Raw genomic sequence first — 16952 nt, forward strand, 5'->3', positions numbered from 1 at the left:
AAGATCATTACCATTATTAACCTCTATAATAACAAGAGCATCATTCCCTCACTAAACAGAGCTCCCAATGTGCTTCATTTTCCTCTCCCAGGAACTGTCCCTTCTCCTTCCCTGCCCAAAGGGGCCCAGTTTGTTTAGCCCCGAGTTTCTCCTTTAATAAAGCCCACTTGCCCCCTACTTTCCCAGTCTTGGCCCACAGATGGGAGTCATTCCAAAGGTTGCCTTGACTTCTGAGTTGGGGCAATCAAGGCCCAGGTCACTTATGCAAGCGCCTGAAACTGGGGTGCCAACCCCTTCCATCCCCTCAAACCCAGAGGCAGCATCTTGGTTCCCCCTGGGCTCCCAGACAAACTTCCCTAGACACATCCCTGACACCACTGGACAATGGGAAGCAACCCTTAACCCCGCACCACAGCTCCATAAAAATGGGGGGGCCCGGAGAAGGGGCCATCGGTAGCTTCTGGATCTGGCTTGGGAGAAGACACGCAGCCTGTTCTTCCCAGCCAAGCGGGAATCCATTGCGATCCGCTCTAAACTTGCCCGCAGCCCCTCCGCGCTCCGGCCCGGCGGGCGAGCCCCCATCCCCGGGCCGCTCGCCCGCCTCGGCGCGCACCTTGGCCGCCTCCTCCGAACCCTGGACCCCCAGCCTCGGGCCTCGCCCTCGCCCCGGTTTAATTACGTGATTGATTTTCGCTTTGGTCGCGTCGGGACGCCTCTGCCTCCGACTGTTTAAATCTTTCGGCTCTCTTTTTGTGTTTCCGAGTCCTCCTGACGGGCCGTGATTTAGAGACTGCCCCTCGGGTGGCCTGGGTCCGGTCCGGGCTGCTGCCTCGCCCTACACTCCAACGAAATGGTCCTCCCACGGTTCTCGGCGCGCAGCCCGGGCTGCAGCCGCCCCACGCCGCCGGGCTCTGCCACTCGGGCCCTGCCCATTCGCCTTCCTGAATTATTTTGTGCTCCATTATCCTCTGATAGAAAAATGTTCCGTGTTTGAGTTATCACTCCACGCCTGGGCCCGGAGCTGCGCTGCTCCGCGTTTTTGTGTTTTCTCTTCACCCGAATATGGCGTGTTTTAGAAGGTCTGGATGGGGACCCGAGGCAGAACCACGCCGGGCTCCAGGTTCGGCGAGGAGCTCCAGCCGCTTTCCCCAAAGAGCCGCCCCACGCCGGAGGGCCACAAGCGCCAGGACCAGCAAAATCGTCCACAACTTTCAGCCCCTGAGCGCCAGCGGGACCGCAGGGCGGGCGGCCCCCCAGCCCGCAGCCGGCCGCGGACTCTGCCTTTGCCTCCCGGCCCCAGACAGAGGCCCTTCGGCCTGGCAGCCCCAGCGCTCTGGGCTGCGGGCACCTGCGTCCGACAACACGCGGGTCAGCGGCCCCTGCGCCGGAGGTACTGAAGGTGAGGTGAAGGACGGGGAAGAGGGAAGGAACTTTCATTTAGAAGAAGTGTGGATTTGGGGAGGGGAGGGGATGGGTGAGCCATGGAATAAAGAAAAGGAGCCTCTGAGCCCGCCGTGGCTGACCTCTTTCCCGTCTCTCTCCCTGCGGAAGAAAACACTCTCTTTCCTCCCCAAACCGCTGGTTTTCCGCTCTCTCATCTATTTACAACTAATAAACATTCCTCTGATTATTCTCCCACGTCCTGTTTATTCTTTGATCCCTTCCAACGAGGCAAGCAAAAGTTACTATTAGCAGTATTTTCTGATATTTTCCCCCTCGGGGAGAGGAGGGACTTGGGATGTCTTCCTCATTGGGGAAGAAGTTCAGTGAAACTTGAGTTGGTCACAACCTTCTCCCTGTCGTCGGACCTACAGCACCCTAACTCCTGCTGCCCCAACCCCCTTCCCCCCCACCCCCACGCAGCAATGTTGCCGGGTAAATAAGAGTCCGCCTGCCTGGCTATTAGGATTCTGGAGACGTTGGCATCTGTAGCAATCATTAGTCAAAGCCGCGGAAGCCAAAGGAGCCGAGGAGTTGGACAGAAAAAATCTTGGAAATGATATACAGGAGCGGCGGAGGCATCAATCCCGGCCGATAAGAGCGTGGCTGCAGGGAGCGCTGCGGCCGCTTAATTGGGCCCTAGGTACCAAGAACAACCCGGGAGGGGACATCTAGGGGTCGGGCGGTGACCCTGGCACCATTTGGGCACCCTCCAAAAAACGGTTGAGGACTTAATCACCCCTTTCCCCCAAATCCAAAGGTCCAGTTGGGGTTGGGGAGGACTCTCACGCCCCGGTCAGTCTCTTCACCCTGAGAGCCAAGAGGAGCCAAGAGGAGCCGGGTTGAAGGGTTCTCCCCTTCTTCTCTTCCCTTCTCCTTAGTGGCTGTCTTGAGAGGTACTGCAGGATGGGGAGACTGACGGGGAATTTAGGGCACAGGGACAGCCTGGAGAGAGAGGCTATGGTCCTTACAGTGGCTTTTCCAGGGGGCAGAGGACTCAGTTGGACTAGATTTGGAGATAGCATTAGAGATAGCAACAGAATCACTCACTTTAATAAGCAAAACATCCAAAAGGTATTTGTTCTCCATGCCCATTTGCCTGATGTCTCTATTGATCACAGAGATAGACAGAGAGATGCAGTGGTTTAAATCCTTTCAGAGGGAGATCTATGCCCCTACATATAGATATATGTATCATGGAACCATCTCTAAACATATGCTTAAATGTTTAAGTTTGCAGCAAAACTGCAAAGACCATAAAGATCTCCAAATATGTAGCTTCAATATGTAGCTATTTTACGCATTGAGGCCCTTGCATAAATCTAGATAAAATTTTCAAAATAGAGATTGAGCAACACACACATAGTTCTTTCCAATAGGGGGGAAAAAACCCAAATATTCATCCAGATGTTTAGCAAGAGCTGTACCAATACATCCCAGCGTATACATCCAACCACTACCGAAAGATTGGTAATGCACACACAGGAATTCGACAGAGGACTGGTATGTTCACTGTGGATCTATAAATCTAAAGATCTATACACCTGCATTTAAATGTGGAGTAGAGAGTGAAATAAAACATACATCCTGTTATATAGACATAGATAGACCTATAAATACATTTTCACAAGGGTAGCTATTGGACTGCTCATGGACTGCTCAGCTCTCTATAACGATAGGTATATTTGCATTGAGTCCTAGGAATGAAGGAGATTTTCTAGTGCTTGTGGGCTTGGGGTGTTCCAGTCCAGACTTCTCTGGGGAACAAATGAGGGTAAACTAGAGCCTGCATAAGGTCTAAGAGGCCCAAGAACACATATAATCTGTGGCCTCATTTCCAGCATATGGGGGCATTTCTCCAGTGATAGATAAGAGCCCTGGTCCCTAGGCCTGAAAGCGTCCCTAATAGAGATGAAGGTAGAGAGCCCTTTACTTCCATTCCCTTCATCTCCTTAGCCCACGGATGGGGGTGGAGGGACCGGTGGGAGGTTGGGGTGTCTTTGGGGGGAAGACTCATTAACGTTACAAAATGGAGCTATTCAGGTAAAATACGGTTTAGTTTGGAGATAATGTGATTACCGTGAGATGTGAGAAGGCTGTGGGCTTTCGGGCACACACACACATAATTTAATTACATAAAACCCGGTCACTGTAGAGAGCTTCCTCCATTCATTCAGTTCTAGATAGGTTCTTCTATATGCCTCACTCCCAATATCTCTTCTCAAGAGTTTTCTATATACCTGAAGTCCCACCTTCCAAAGAAAGGGTTTGGGGCTCAGGAAAGGGGTCACAGGAGAATAGCAGACTCAGAAGTTATGGTAGAGTCCCCAGGAGTCACAGTACTATCATCAGGCTCAGAAGCTGATCGCCTTCTATGTTAGTCCTTTTTAAATTGAGGGGTTGGGGGGAACCAAGGTCTGTGTGGACAAAAAGAAAAACGAAAGGTTGCATGGTTTTTAAACTTTGAGGGGGAAGAAATCACCAAGGAGCCCTTTTCTTATTGGAGGCATCGGATTTAGAAAGCTCTGGACTTCTTTATTTTTCTCCTTTGGTTTACTGGGGAAAGGGAGGTAAGGAGGGGCCCCAGGTGGGCTTGGGGAAGTGCAATCCAATTTAGCTGGCCAGCTTGGGGGAGAGTGATTTTCAAAGCAAAACCTCAGATGCTACTTCCTGAGAAGTCACCAGATCAAAACAGCCTCCTCTAGGCTTTTATGACCCCATCTCTACTCCCAACAGGAAAAGCACCCTCAATAAAACCTCAGCCCACGCCCCCATCCTCCACCCAGAGGACAGGGAGAGACACAATCTAAAATGAGGGACCTGACCCTTACTCCCTTCATTCACACCACACAAACCACACACACACACACACACACACACACACACACACACTGGATTTTCCAAAAAGTTGACTTTTTAAAGAAATATTTACTAGATGAAAATTTTCCCCACTGAACAAAGAAGCAGCCCTGAGTTTGAGTTTGAGTCTACAATAGCAAGTAAAGGGAGGATTTGATCAGATAAGGGGTCTGGTCTTGTAGTCCCACATGGTCTCCCAACACCCCCCCCCAAACCCAACAGAACAACAGGACACTAAAGGTCATCAAGAGCCTGGGTGCCACCATCTGTGGGGCTGCTCCAGGGTCTTGGTTTTCCAGGGAGGCAGAAGAGAGGAAATTTAACAGTTCCCCCGGGGGTTGAGGGGGCAGGGGTGGGCTGGGGAAGAGAAATGGTCTCCAGTTTGAACCCATGGGAAAAATGGGGCAGGACAATGAATGGGAAGTTAGCTCAAGTCAGCTGGTTTACCGTATCCTGCCAGGGATTCTCTTTCATACCATACTTGAACACATATATATACTTCTGTGTGTTCCAGTGTGGTGTTCTAGTTCAGGGGGCTGGGAGATATAGGGAACTTTCAAGGGCAGAACCCGGCCTGTCCTACCTCTCTGAGAACTGTATGACACCTGCAGTCCTGAAGGAATACCAAGTAGCTGAGCCCACATAGTCCACCCAGGCCATGTGGGGCTGCAGATCATGGTGGAACTTTCTCTGTATGTGTGTCAGGTGTAGAGAAAAAGCTGCCTTCCTGCATAATTCTCCTATTCAACTTCTCATTGTAGATCTTAAGGCCTGGTCATCAGAGGCTGAACAAGTCCTGGATTGCCTTGCTCAACTATCTCAAGTCCCGAATTGCATCCCACCCACCCACCCCCATTACACACACACATACACACACACACACAGAGTGAATCCTCCTGGGTATTCCTGTTTTCCTTTTGCCCCTCCGTGACCCTTAGGAATGGCAGAAGAAGATGGATCCCAGGGTTCTGTAGGACTCAAGGACAAAGAGATCTCAATCACCCCAATGCCTCAGTCTAGACAACTTGAGCTTCTAGAGCCCCATCAAAGCAGCCAAGGGATTATGCAGACACACTTTTCTGGGCTACAAGGGTCCAATAAAAGGGAATGTGATTTTCTTGGCCCTCCAGCAGTTTAGGAAGTTCCTTCCTTAAATTGAACTAATCCAGAAAGCCTTAGCTTCGGGATCTTAAATCTGGATTGTCTCTTTTCTCCATCTCAAAGAGCTCCAGGGTCTCCATTCCCATGAGCAGGAGGTTCAGAGTAATTCATGCCCCCCCCCCCAGCAAAAGAAAACAGAGAACTGAAGTCTAGGATCCTGATGTTTCAGTTCAAGAACTCAGCCCAAAGACTTGGTACACAGAAAGGGAGAGTCAAAGAGACAGATAAAATTCACATGGATATTAGAGGGAATTGAGGCAATACCATCTCTCTTCCCAGTGCCTGTTTGGACAGAAACAAGCCTCCATCTTTCTTTTTCTACCCTTCATGAGATTTAGAAACTCCAATGTGAGAAACTCACACTGGAGGTGAAGGTTGGTCTCAAAGACTACCTCACCACCTACCAGAGAAAAATAAATGTGTGTGCTTTAATCCTAACAGATGAAAGAGGTGAGCGGTGCAGTATGGTTGAAGTTGACTTAGAAAGTGGGGGATCTCTGGTTTCTGAGAGGAGCTGCCCTTCCTCTGACTTCTCATTCCAAACCTTCCATCTGTCCTATGCATTGTCCCAAAATCAGGCCCACCCAGAAGACCAATGAGCATGCTGTCAAAGCCCAGTTCATATTGGCTTATTCTTTCCACCCCTGCACCCTTGATGCCCCTAAAGAGACTTTAGAGGTTTGGGTGGTACAGTCCATCAGAGCTCCTGCCCTTCAGTCAGCTCAAGAAGGTAGAAGAGCAAGAGGAGAAGGGGAGGGAAGGGGAATTCAACCTTAAAATCAACCATGGAACAAAGCCCTGGAGACCAGAGGGTACTGGAGGGAGCAATGTCTGGGTCTGGACCCATGCACGAGTGGATTGGCTCAGGGCCCAGCCCAGGTGTTCAGGAAACACAGCACTTCTGTCCTACGTGCACAGCTTCTGTGCCATCAGGTGCTCTTGCTCAGAAATAGTTCCCACCCACTGCTTGTTCTGACTTGACCCATGTAAACACAAACACAGGAAGCCACACCTTTGGTGGTTGTGTCCTTTAATAGCTACTGGCCAGAACACAGGATCATCACTTAGTTGTTTATTATTATTATTTAGAATGCAAAGGAAAGGGACTTAAATTCATCAACTCTTTATAATATATCAAGGGAGGGTCCTGATTTTCTGTGCTCACTCTTTTTTCCAAATCCCTTTTTAAGAAAAGATTTTATTTATTTATGTGTCAGAGAGAGAGCACAAACAGGTGGAGTGGCAGGCAGAAGGAGAAGCAGGATCCCTGCTGAGCAAGGGGCCCAATGCAGGACTCCATCCCAGGACCCTGGGATCATGACCTGGTCCTGGGATCACTACCTGAGCCAAGGCAGACTCTTAACTGACAGAGCCACCCAGGCATCCCTCCAAAACACTCTTTCAACTGTCTCAAAGTTATTCAACAAGATAGAGGTACCAAACACAACTTTCAATCCACTTCTGCTCCCTTCCCACACATCAGAGGTCATTTGACAAAGCAAATGGCTCTGGGGCACTTCCAGAGAGATAAATTTAAAAAAAGTTCTACTCACCCCCACCTGTCCCCAGGAGGATCAGAAGAGAATGGAAACTGGTACAAGGTAAGTGTTTAGGGGATAATCGCCATCAGAATTTGAATTCAGAACTGGATTTCATATCCACACCTACTGTACACCCTGATCGAGAGTCCACGTCTATAAAGCCCTGTGAATTGGATAGGATCTCACCGAAGAAAATGGGAATGATCCAGAGGACACTCCCACAACTTCAGATCCCTGTACAACTGAGACTGACCTCGAGGCCAAGGCACATGGTTAGAACTACAGGATGCAAGCCAAAGAGTCCCTAGAACTAGTTCAGGGACAAAGGGAGGGGCTAGAATATTCTCAGCACCGCTGTTTCCATTCCTATCTGAGATAGGGCAGATCCAGGAGCTAAAGAGGACGATTAGGGAGGGATGGAGGAAGAGGAATGGAGGGGAAGGGCGAGACAGAGACCCAAGTACTTTTTGGCTGATTGGTTGGTGGGGGCCATGTGACCCTGCTTAGCGCATTTCTGATTGGTTGTTTGACCTTTTCAAGGGTTAAAGACCTAGGAACAAAATTAAAAGCTTCCCGGGTTGATTGGGGCACCTTGGCACTTGATGGATCACCCACCTCCCGCTCCAGGAAGACCCCAAAATCAAGTACGGGGTGGGGGCAGGGTGGAAAAAGCAAGAATCTCAGGCCCAATTTATATTTGTCTTTCTTCTATCTATATTTGTCTTTATGTATTTGTTCTACAAAATAGCAAAAAACTGGCCCAGACAGATTGAGAGGAAGGAAGATCTAGTATTGCTGGGGAAGGAAGAGGGAGTGATATTTAAATGGAACTTTTGAGCCTAAGAAACAGAAAAAGAGATGAGGAACCCCCAAGAGACGCTGTGTAAATCTATAAAACAGAAACACACACCCTTTTCCACGGAGAGGAACGGAATGGGACTGCGCTTTACCCAGGGGTATGGGAAGGCTGAGTTTGCCTGGGTGTGGAACTTTGGCCCTGGCTAAATTCTTGGATGAAGACCATTAGATTCGCTCCCTAAAGCCCTGGGGAGCTGGCTGGAGGGGAAGAGTCAAGTTAGAAAGCAAGGAAAACTCCCATCTCCCTGAGGCTTGAATGGAAAATTTCCAGAACCACTCCCCGCAAATCACAGACTAGTAAGGAGGGGAGAGTGGAGAGGGCTAATTATGAGAAAGGAAGAATATGGGAGTTAATTTTTTGAATGGGCTCCTGGGGAAATCCTCTGGGATCCTCATGCTTCCCTGGGAAATAAAGGAGTAGGGAGGACTATGGTACCGAGGGAGGCCCAATCATGGTTTGGGACAGGGGTCCCCAGAGGGATGGCTTCAGGGAGTCCCCCAAGTCCCGCCTCAGCGCTGCTTATGCAAGCGAGAGCCCGAGAGCCCGCTAGAGCTGGGCTTGGAGATCGCCTGGCTCAGGGGTGTCTTTGGGTCTCTTTTCCCCTTCACTCTCTCAGAGCGGGCCTGGTCTCTCTGTCTCTGCTTGAGTCCTGCTTCTTCCTCAGTCCCCTTGGGTGGCAGGGGCACACTAACTACATCCTCTTCCCGTCCTCAACCGCGCTTCTCCACAAAAGCGTGTGCCCTGGATCCCCACAGCAATCCTCCCTTTTGGGAAGGCGCAGACCTGGCTCTCCCCGCCACTCTTCTCCTTTTTCTTTGGCCTGAACCAGTTGCCCTCCATGGGCCCACCTTCCGCCCTGATTCCTGATTCCGAATCCCACCAGATTCAGTAGGATTCTCTCGGCCCCTTCAAGAAGACTGAGTTTCTCTGTCATTGCTGTCCTGGCTTAGCTCCGGGTGCTGCATGGGGAGGGGGCTGCGCTCCCAGGTGTGGAGGACACGTGCCTCCCGTGCTAGAAGCCTCCTTCCTAGACACCGTTAGGGAGCCTGAGACTGGCAGAAGAACTCCATGTCCATATCGGGCCCTGATGGCTCCTCCACCACCCGGAGGTCACTCTCTCCCCAGAGCTGGGGGGCTTTTCCTGGTCAGTCTAGGAAAAACATTGCCTCCACTCTCCAACCCATTTATACTCCTAAAAGTAGTCCCTCCTGGGCCTACTTTTGCCTCAGGCAAGGGCTTGGGAATGCCAGGAAAGATCCCAACAGCTAGAGGGAGGCATGAAACTACCCTGGCTCCAGGCTGACCAAGACCCCAGACTACAGATGCTGGGACAGCTGTCCACCAGGCCTGGTGGTGAGGAAAGAGAAAATGCTTTGGGGCTCTCTGGGCTCAGCCAGCTTCCTTTAAGATGCTTCTGCAATTTCAGGTCGCACCCTGGAGACTCAGAAGTCCCAAAGCCTGCCTTCCTGGCCTCCCTCTCCAGCTGCCTGACCTGCCTGGACTGTGAGCCACTGGCCCAAGGGCTGAACTGGCACCCTCCCTGGTCTGGGGGGGAGCCCAGAGGCCCTTTGCGCTTGCGCCTAGAGTTGGCACACTCCTACAAACACCAAATACCCATGTGTCTGCCGCAGTCTTTCTTCCCAACTGAGGAGGGAGAGAGGGTCAGGAAGAACTGGCAGAGCTCTAAAGAACCCAGGCCTCTCTTTACCACAGTTGACTCGCAGCTGGAGTAAATAAAGGGCAGGGAGGGGAGACTGGTCAGAGGAGACAAGCTCCCCCATCCTCCTACCTCCCAGCGGCTTCTACTCTTCCACCCTAGCCTGGGAATGCCTGGGGAGGCCTTCGTCCCCTCCCCTTAATGAGTGGGAACTGCCTTCTATCATGGGGAGGGGGGATTAGGTAAACGGGAGAAAGGGTCAGAGAGAGAGAAAATTAACTTACAGTGTTCGCCTGGGATTCATTTGCGAAGATGTAACCTCTCACCATCATCCCCAGCGCCGTAATCCCCTCTAACTGCCAGGCCCTCTGTCCTAGCATTAAACCTCACCAGCAGCTGCGTGGCTGGACAGTTAAGATTATATATGATGTAAATATATTGTGGGTTTGTCAGCTCTCCCTACACCATAAAACTTGGTTTAATGACATCACGTGGTCCCCCAAGAGCCACTCACGGGCTTGCCTTCGGGCCATTCACATAAATAACCTCCAAAAGTTTCAAACTCCTAAATTCACATAGAAGCCTTGCGTATTTCTCTAATGCTCAGTTACACTAAAAAGCCCTTGGGCTCCTCCTTTGCCCCACCCCCACACCCCCCTTGCAGGGTGGGGAGGGGGGAGAGGGTGGATCCTTATTTATTTATTTACTTACTTACTTATTTCCATAAGGACCTGTCGCCTTCGAGGTTGTGTTGATATTTTTTTCCTCCTTTTTTTTTTTTCCCTCCTCTCTCCTCTAATTGCTCAGAGTGGGTCATGTCCCCCTCTTCCCACTCCCCCGGGAAGGTAAGTCACGGCTTCTTTCCCCCCCTTTTTTTTCCTGGCTGCCAGAGGGGGTGGGCTTCTGGGCAAAGTGGGGAGTCAGGCTCCATGGTCTCTGCTTGGGACTTGGAAGCCCCTCCACTAACTTTCCCAGGGCAAGGCTAAATCCTGATGCTTGCAGATTATTCCAGGAGGCTGGCTGGTGGGAGAACCACCCCAGGCTTCAAAGCAGAAGACTCCGCTCAGGGAGAAAGCGAGGGTCTGGGCCGTACCTAGTCCCAGGGTAGGGGAGTACGTCAGAGCCCTCTGCTAAAGTTGTGGCAGCTGACGCCACAGAAGCAGAGGCCGGGGCCTGGGGCAGGCCTGCACCCTGACAGAAGGGGCGGGGGCAGGCCGGCTTGGCTGCCTCCACCCAAGTCTGGCAAACTTGAGTCAACCCTCCAGCTCCTCCAGGGAAAGAGGCCTTAACACTGCAGGAAGGAGGCATTCTGGGCCAAGAGGGGCTGGTGGACCCTGCAGGGCGGGTCTGACAACTTGGGCCCTGGCTCTGGCCCAGCCCTTGGTTCTACCCCTGGGGCGGTGCATCCCCTGGGGAGGGAGCTCAGGGCCTCTGCAGCCCGTGATGCTGGAGGGTGTGATGGCGGGCGCCGTGGCCTCTTTTTTAGTTAACCGTTACCCATTGGAGACGTCAGTGCTTCTCCACGCTTCACCGCTCACCCAATAGTTTTACTCAGCATGGAGAAAAAATTAAAATAACTCCCTGAAGAAAATTACACATTTTATTTGAGAGAGAGAGAGAGAGATTGAGAGCGGAGCCGAGGTGGTGCTAGGCTGGGCAGACTCTTGTGTGCTAGTCAGGGAGAGACCGAACGGGTGCCCTAACTTGGCCTGAGTGCAAAAGGAAGGGCACAGCAATGGGCACAGATCAATAAACATTTGTTGAGACCTCCTACGTGTTAGGCATGGGGTGAGGAAAGACTCCTCGGTTTAAAAAAAAAAAAAAAAATGACAGATGGATAGCTTAGGCAGTGGGATGCAGAGAAGTCAGTCCTTATAATAAATTCAAGGAGCATCAGCATTAATAATCATAAATATTCCCCTTGCCCCTCCCCAGAGTCTCTCTGCTCCCTTTCCCTCTTGGCTGTAAGAGCAGCCTTCTAGCCCAGCTCCTGAACCGCACCCTCCCCCAGTGTGGGGGGCCTAGGCTTGGCTCCAGGAAATCACCCCCATTGTGGGAGGCAGGAGAGGAAATGCAGTAAAGTTTTATGGACCCTTCCCACATTTGTTTCTCCTATAAAGTACTTCCTCCCCCATCCCATTCCAGAGGCCCGGAGCAGAGCAGAGTATGGGCCACAGCCGGCCTCAGCACCACCTGAATTATCTGCCTTTTCCCCTTCCCTTTAGTCCACTCCCCCTCCACACAAAATCCCAGAGACTGAGACAAATAATGGCAAACAGACGGGACTGAGGCACCAGTCTACACAGCTCCTTTTCCAGCTAATTGTCCTGCATAGCCTTAGGCCCTAGAAGTGGGAGAAACTGGTTTGAACGTTGCCAGCCAGGCAGGTTCACTGTAGGCTCCCATCTCCCGCGGTACCTTAAAAAGCTAACACACAGTTCCTTTAACTCGCCTCAGACCCCTTCGCCAAGCAGTACCAACTCTTTCTGAGAATCCTTCTTGGGACCAAATGGGTCACCTAGGCCTGGGAGAGATCTTCAGAGGCCCAAAAGGACCCAAGAGTCTGAGCACCATGGAGCCTCCGGGCCCTGCAGATTAGCTCTGGGAGGCAGTGGTCTGCTTGCTTGTCTAAAGGCCTCAGATTCACCCAGCCAAAGTGGGAGTGGGGTACAGAGGCCTGAAAGCCTTGGACAAGCCACAGCATGGAAAACGCCAGTACACACCACCTAAGTGCCCTCCCCTTTCCCCAAAGGCCCTTCTGGGAACCAGGGATCTGGGAAGGAGCTCAGTTTCACCACCCTCTTCTCAATCCCTCTCGAAGCTCCTAAAAATTCTTTTTTCAAAAGAGGCAGAGAAGCTGTGGGCCTCCGCTGTACTCTATAGCCCATTTAGATACTTTTACCCAATACATGCCCCAAACAGAGAGGCATTGCTGCATCTTTAGTCCTGTTCTCTCTTTGTCTTTATTTGATATGACAAAATATAGTTTCAGGAAAGACCTGGAGTCAATAAATAGTTGGACAACAGCGATGGGGCAGGAGGGCACAGAGAGTTGTGGCAGGGACTCGTGGGCAGCCAAGAAACCTAGGACTGCTTGCTGGGGTCCAGTGGCAGGGAACCCCCATAGTTGAGCTAGCTAGTGGTCTGAGGCAGAGGGACCTGAGAGGGCATGCGGGTGGGGGCGGGGGCGCAGGCTGGAGAGGTTACCGGGCTCAGGGATGGGTGAGAAGGTTTGGAGAGCATAGGGCCACTGAGGGGGCCCTAGGCGGACCTCCAGTCATCTCCCCCTTTCATATACAAATCATTTAAAAGCCAAACATGGAGCTTAGTCGCTACAACGAAGCACCCCGAGTCTGGGGCCAGACTCCGGCAAGCACAACCACTCTCGCCAGCCCTCAGCCGCCTGGCCAGCCTAATACGGGAACAAAGGACAGGGGAGGCCGGAGGGTCGGGCCGCGGGTCCTGGAACACTTGCTGGGCCCACCTTAAACCGGAGGGCCGCGTTGGGACTGAAAGCCCAAGAGGAGGCCCAGGCCCGGGTTCGTTCAGCACCAGCTCGGCTCCCGAAGCCCTTTGGGGATCCCCCGCGGAGCCTGCCCTGCCCGCCACCCTTCCCCGGTGCTGAGCAGAACTGGAGGGAGTCTGGGCAGCGCGGATAGCCCCTCGGGAAACTGGGGTCGGTGGGGATGCGGAATGCCAAGGAAAAGAGCTTTTGTCTGTGAGGCCCCGGAGCCGGTGCTGCCGCCCCCGTCCTTGCTCCCAAAATATAGAGAGGAAAACCGAAAAGGAAAGGCGCGGGGACCAAAGCGGGCTCGGGGTGCTATCTGCGGGCCTCCCCGCTGCCTCTAAAGAGCCTCTTTGCTTTTCATTTTGGAATCCTTCTTCCACTTCATCCTGCGGTTCTGGAACCAGATCTTGATCTGTCTCTCGTTGAGACACAAGTTGTTGGCGATCTCTATGCGCCTGCGGCGAGTGAGGTAGCGGTTAAAGTGGAATTCTTTTTCCAGTTCCAGAGTCTGGTAGCGCGTGTAACTGGTTCGGGACCGCTTGCCGTCCGTCTCTGGAAATATAAGCGCCCCCCCCAAGCCAGGAAGGGGTGAATAGCGTGCAGCGCCCCAGCGCCCCGACCGCGGCCCAGGCCCCCACCCGCCGCCGGAGGGAGAGGAGGCGAGCAGGGCAGGGCAGGCCCAGCGGGCCGCAGGCGGGCCCGGCCCAGCCCAGCCAAGCCCAGTCTAGCCCCCGGAGAGGCGCCTCTGCCCAGGCAGAAAACTTTCCGCCGCAGCTTTCACTCAGCAGCCGGAGGGACTGAGGGGGTTGGGGGGAGAGGGAGACCCAGGCTCGGACCGAACAATAAGCACCCTCGAGATCCGAGCACCGGGGACCCCCCTCCCGCCCCTCCCGAGTCGCTGGAATCCTCCGGAGCGGCCAGCGCCGGCTGAGCCGGCTCCACAGGGGAGGGAGGGAGGGAGCCGCGGGGGGATCCCCACTCTGGAGCCCCGCGCTCCTCACCCTTCAGATCCCTCTATTTTTTTAACTCCCTCCCTCTCCCCCAAAAATTGAATATTGCCTTTTATACACGTTTTGTTCCTATGATCCAATTATGTCGTCGTAAATTTGGGCGCACACAGCCTCTAAGCCTTTTAGTGGACAGTTTTACGAGCCATTGATGCCTGGATCGTAAAATTTATGGCCGCAGGTTTTTTTTCTTTATTTGCCCCGCATGGCCTATAAAACCCAGGCGGACCCGAGCGCGCAAAATGAAGTCCTAAAGTTTACCGTGGCTCATGTGCAGTTTGGTCATCCACGGGTAAATCTGTGGCGGGGCCGGTGGCTGGCTCAGTCCGGCGGGCTGCCCTGTCTGCGCCTGCTCCTCTTTGATCTCCCCACTGCTCTTAGCTCGCTCCTCCAGCGCTGGGCGAGCCGCCTTCTGACTGTACATCCCGGGGTTCAGAGGAGCCGCTTCATCTCTGCCCAGAGCGTGTCCCGGAGCGGCCGCGGCGCTGCAGGCGGGGCGGTCGGGGTGAGCCCGGGGGTTGGCAGCCATGTCTACCCCGTGGAGAGAGTTGGAAGGCGCAGGCGGTGGGAAAGTGATGCTTAAGTCCAATCCACCGTAGCAGTACCTGGATGCCTGCACCTCTGAGGCCGATCCATAGTTCCCACAAGTTTGCATGTTATAGGCAGGGATATTGGGGCTCTGCTTATAGAATGAATTGGCTACGTAGGAGCTCATGGCGGGGAGGGCCCAAAAAAAATTTCTGCACCCTTTTTGATTAAGGGTGATTTGTGACTCTTTGAAGTTGAGGGGTTTTTTGTTCTCCAAAGTGCACAATTTATAGGTGGAGATATCTCTTTCTTTATCCTATGCGCTCTTCCCAAATAAGGGAGCCTTAAATAGAGTCACGTGACTGGAGCGGCCACTCATAAATTTGGCTTGATGACCTCCGGGAGGTTAGTGATGGAAGCCGGCGAAACGCATCTTGATATGTTGGCAAAGCCCAACCAAGGGGAAGAGGGAGTGAGAGAGAAAGAGAGAGAGAGGGGGAGAAAAAAAATGGTTCTTGGAATTGGGGGGTAGCCGGGACAACGAGCCCACAGCGACACCTGGTGCCTACTTTGAGGAATTGCAGCCTAGCTTGTCGCCTTCAGACCGCTGGATTTTCTACCCTGTAGAGACGCTGGTTGCGGCTGCAACAAACCCTTGAAACGGCCTTTTAAACTGTATTTAATTTTAAGGAAAGATGAGGTCTTGCTTAGGATACAAAAACTAACGGATAGCCCTGTCTCTCCACCCCCAGAACCTTTCAATCTTCAAAAATGGCTGAGGAAAGGAGATTTGGGTAGGGAGGCCCCTGGCCAAGTTGGAGATCCCAAAGGATTTACCTCAGGTTCTCTACACCAAGCATCGAGGTCGCTCTCCTTAGAGGCCCCAAGGCCCTGCTACTGCTGAGGAGGTGACTGTTAGCATGGGAAAGTGAACCCAGACCCTGGAGAGGTGGACAGGATGCTATGAGGAAGGGGGTCCTGGGTGGACAGAACTAGATAGGGGGGAGGGTCAGGAAGCTGAAAGTACTGGGAACTCTGGGATGAGCCTGGAGGTGAGGATCCTGGGGGAGTTGAGTAAACCTCACCATACTGGGACCCCAGAGTGGCAACTAGGCAATTTTCTCTGTGTGTGTGTGTGTGTGTGTGTGTGTGTGAGTGTGTGTGTGTGTGTGTGTGTGTGTGTGTAGAACCAGACACAATGGGCTTGGAGGACTGCTCTGCATCCCTGTGTATGACCCTGATGGCAGATATTTGGGATAGAAAATAGATGTTAATTGAGGGCATGGAGAAGCAAGATTGAAGCCTCCACAAATATTATATGAGCAAGACAGAGGAAAAGGCCTAATTTGTGCCCTTTTTGGAAAAGGCCTCTGGAACAGGTTTTCAGGGACCTAGATACAGAAGGTCCATAGGAGAGCAATTCCTCAGCTATCTGGAGGCGTGGAAAAGATTGGCTGGGGGTGGGGGATGGAGGAGGTGGGCAGGGCAGACGCCTGGGCAACCTTCACAGCCTGTGGCCAGGGTCTCCGCAGCCATTCGGCCCCTTTCCGAACCCCCTCCCCTAGCCCCAGGTCTTATTCTTCCCTGCCTGCCTCTCCCCAGGAAATCCCCGCCCCTGCCAGGAGAAACCCCCCTCCTGTGCTCCCCCCCCCCCCCCGCCGGCGGAGGTGCTGGAGGGGGCGCTGGCGGGGATCTGGAAGGTCTGGAAAACTCTGGCGGATTTTTTTCCCTCCGGGAGACCCCCTCACTACCTCACTCCCTAGGTCCACTCAGGTTTCTCTGGCTGGGCTTCAGGAGAGAAGGCCTGAGCAGGGGCAGGGTTAGGGTCTGGCTGCGCTCCTCACCCGCCGAGTTTTAGAGGCCAAGGAGTAAGGAACCAGACTGCGACTGGGGCTGTGAGGAAGAAGGAATTTTGTCCCAGCCCTGTCAGGAGTCCCAGAGCAGGCTCAGTTTCCAGACTTTCTTTTTCGAGATGTCCTTGAATCGCTCAGTCCCTGCGGAAAGGCTCAAATCCCGCGGTCTTCTCTTTCCCTTCGGCTCTCCGCCTCCGCCACGTTTCGCAACATTCGGCCTGGGCCTGGCGCTGGCTGGGGGCTGCTCCCGCGGCGCCCCCCTCCTTACTCCGGGTAGTGGACGGGGGAGACCCTGGTGCCTGGCCAAGGCTTCTTTTCTGGCCCTTGGGGGCTCGGGGTTCAGAAGCCGAGGACCCCAGGCTACCACAGGCAAGAAGAAAGGCCTCTGTGGGTTTGGAGACCAATTCGAGCGACCTCAGGCTTCCCCTCCCACACCCCCAACGAGATCCTATGCGGCCTTTTTTTGCGGGGTGAGTGTGTTGCTCCGCTGGGAAGCCCAGAGAGCCCTCCCAGGCCCCTTAGCGCGTTCACTAGGAGGA

At 53.1% G+C, this 16952-nt stretch overlaps 1 protein-coding gene across 1 annotated transcript; it reads right to left on the bottom strand.

The window, feature by feature from the left end:
* Positions 1 to 10261: 10261 nt before the first annotated feature.
* On the bottom strand, positions 10262 to 15893 carry HOXC5 (homeobox C5). The gene is made up of 2 exons (XM_004774573.2): positions 14294 to 15893; positions 10262 to 13577 (listed from the first exon to the last, which is right to left on the bottom strand). Exons 1-2 carry the CDS (start codon positions 14745 to 14747, stop codon positions 13363 to 13365), a joined length of 669 nt encoding a protein of 222 aa, XP_004774630.1. The 5' UTR covers positions 14748 to 15893; the 3' UTR covers positions 10262 to 13362.
* Between the last annotated feature and the right edge of the window lie 1059 nt (positions 15894 to 16952).

Source organism: Mustela putorius, unplaced genomic scaffold (genome assembly GCF_011764305.1).
Source record: "Mustela putorius furo isolate JIRA1106 unplaced genomic scaffold, ASM1176430v1.1 tig00537227_pilon_pilon_pilon, whole genome shotgun sequence".
NCBI classification, from domain to species: domain Eukaryota; kingdom Metazoa; phylum Chordata; class Mammalia; order Carnivora; family Mustelidae; genus Mustela; species Mustela putorius.

Bases quoted from the DNA above. Each gene is read 5' to 3' on its own strand.
- HOXC5 (XM_004774573.2), bottom strand. From the start codon at position 14,747: ATGAGCTCCTACGTAGCCAATTCATTCTATAAGCAGAGCCCCAATATC. The intron at 13,578-14,293 runs GTAAACTTTAGG...TTATATTTCCAG, and splicing joins CAAACTGCACATGAGCCACG to AGACGGACGGCAAGCGGTCC.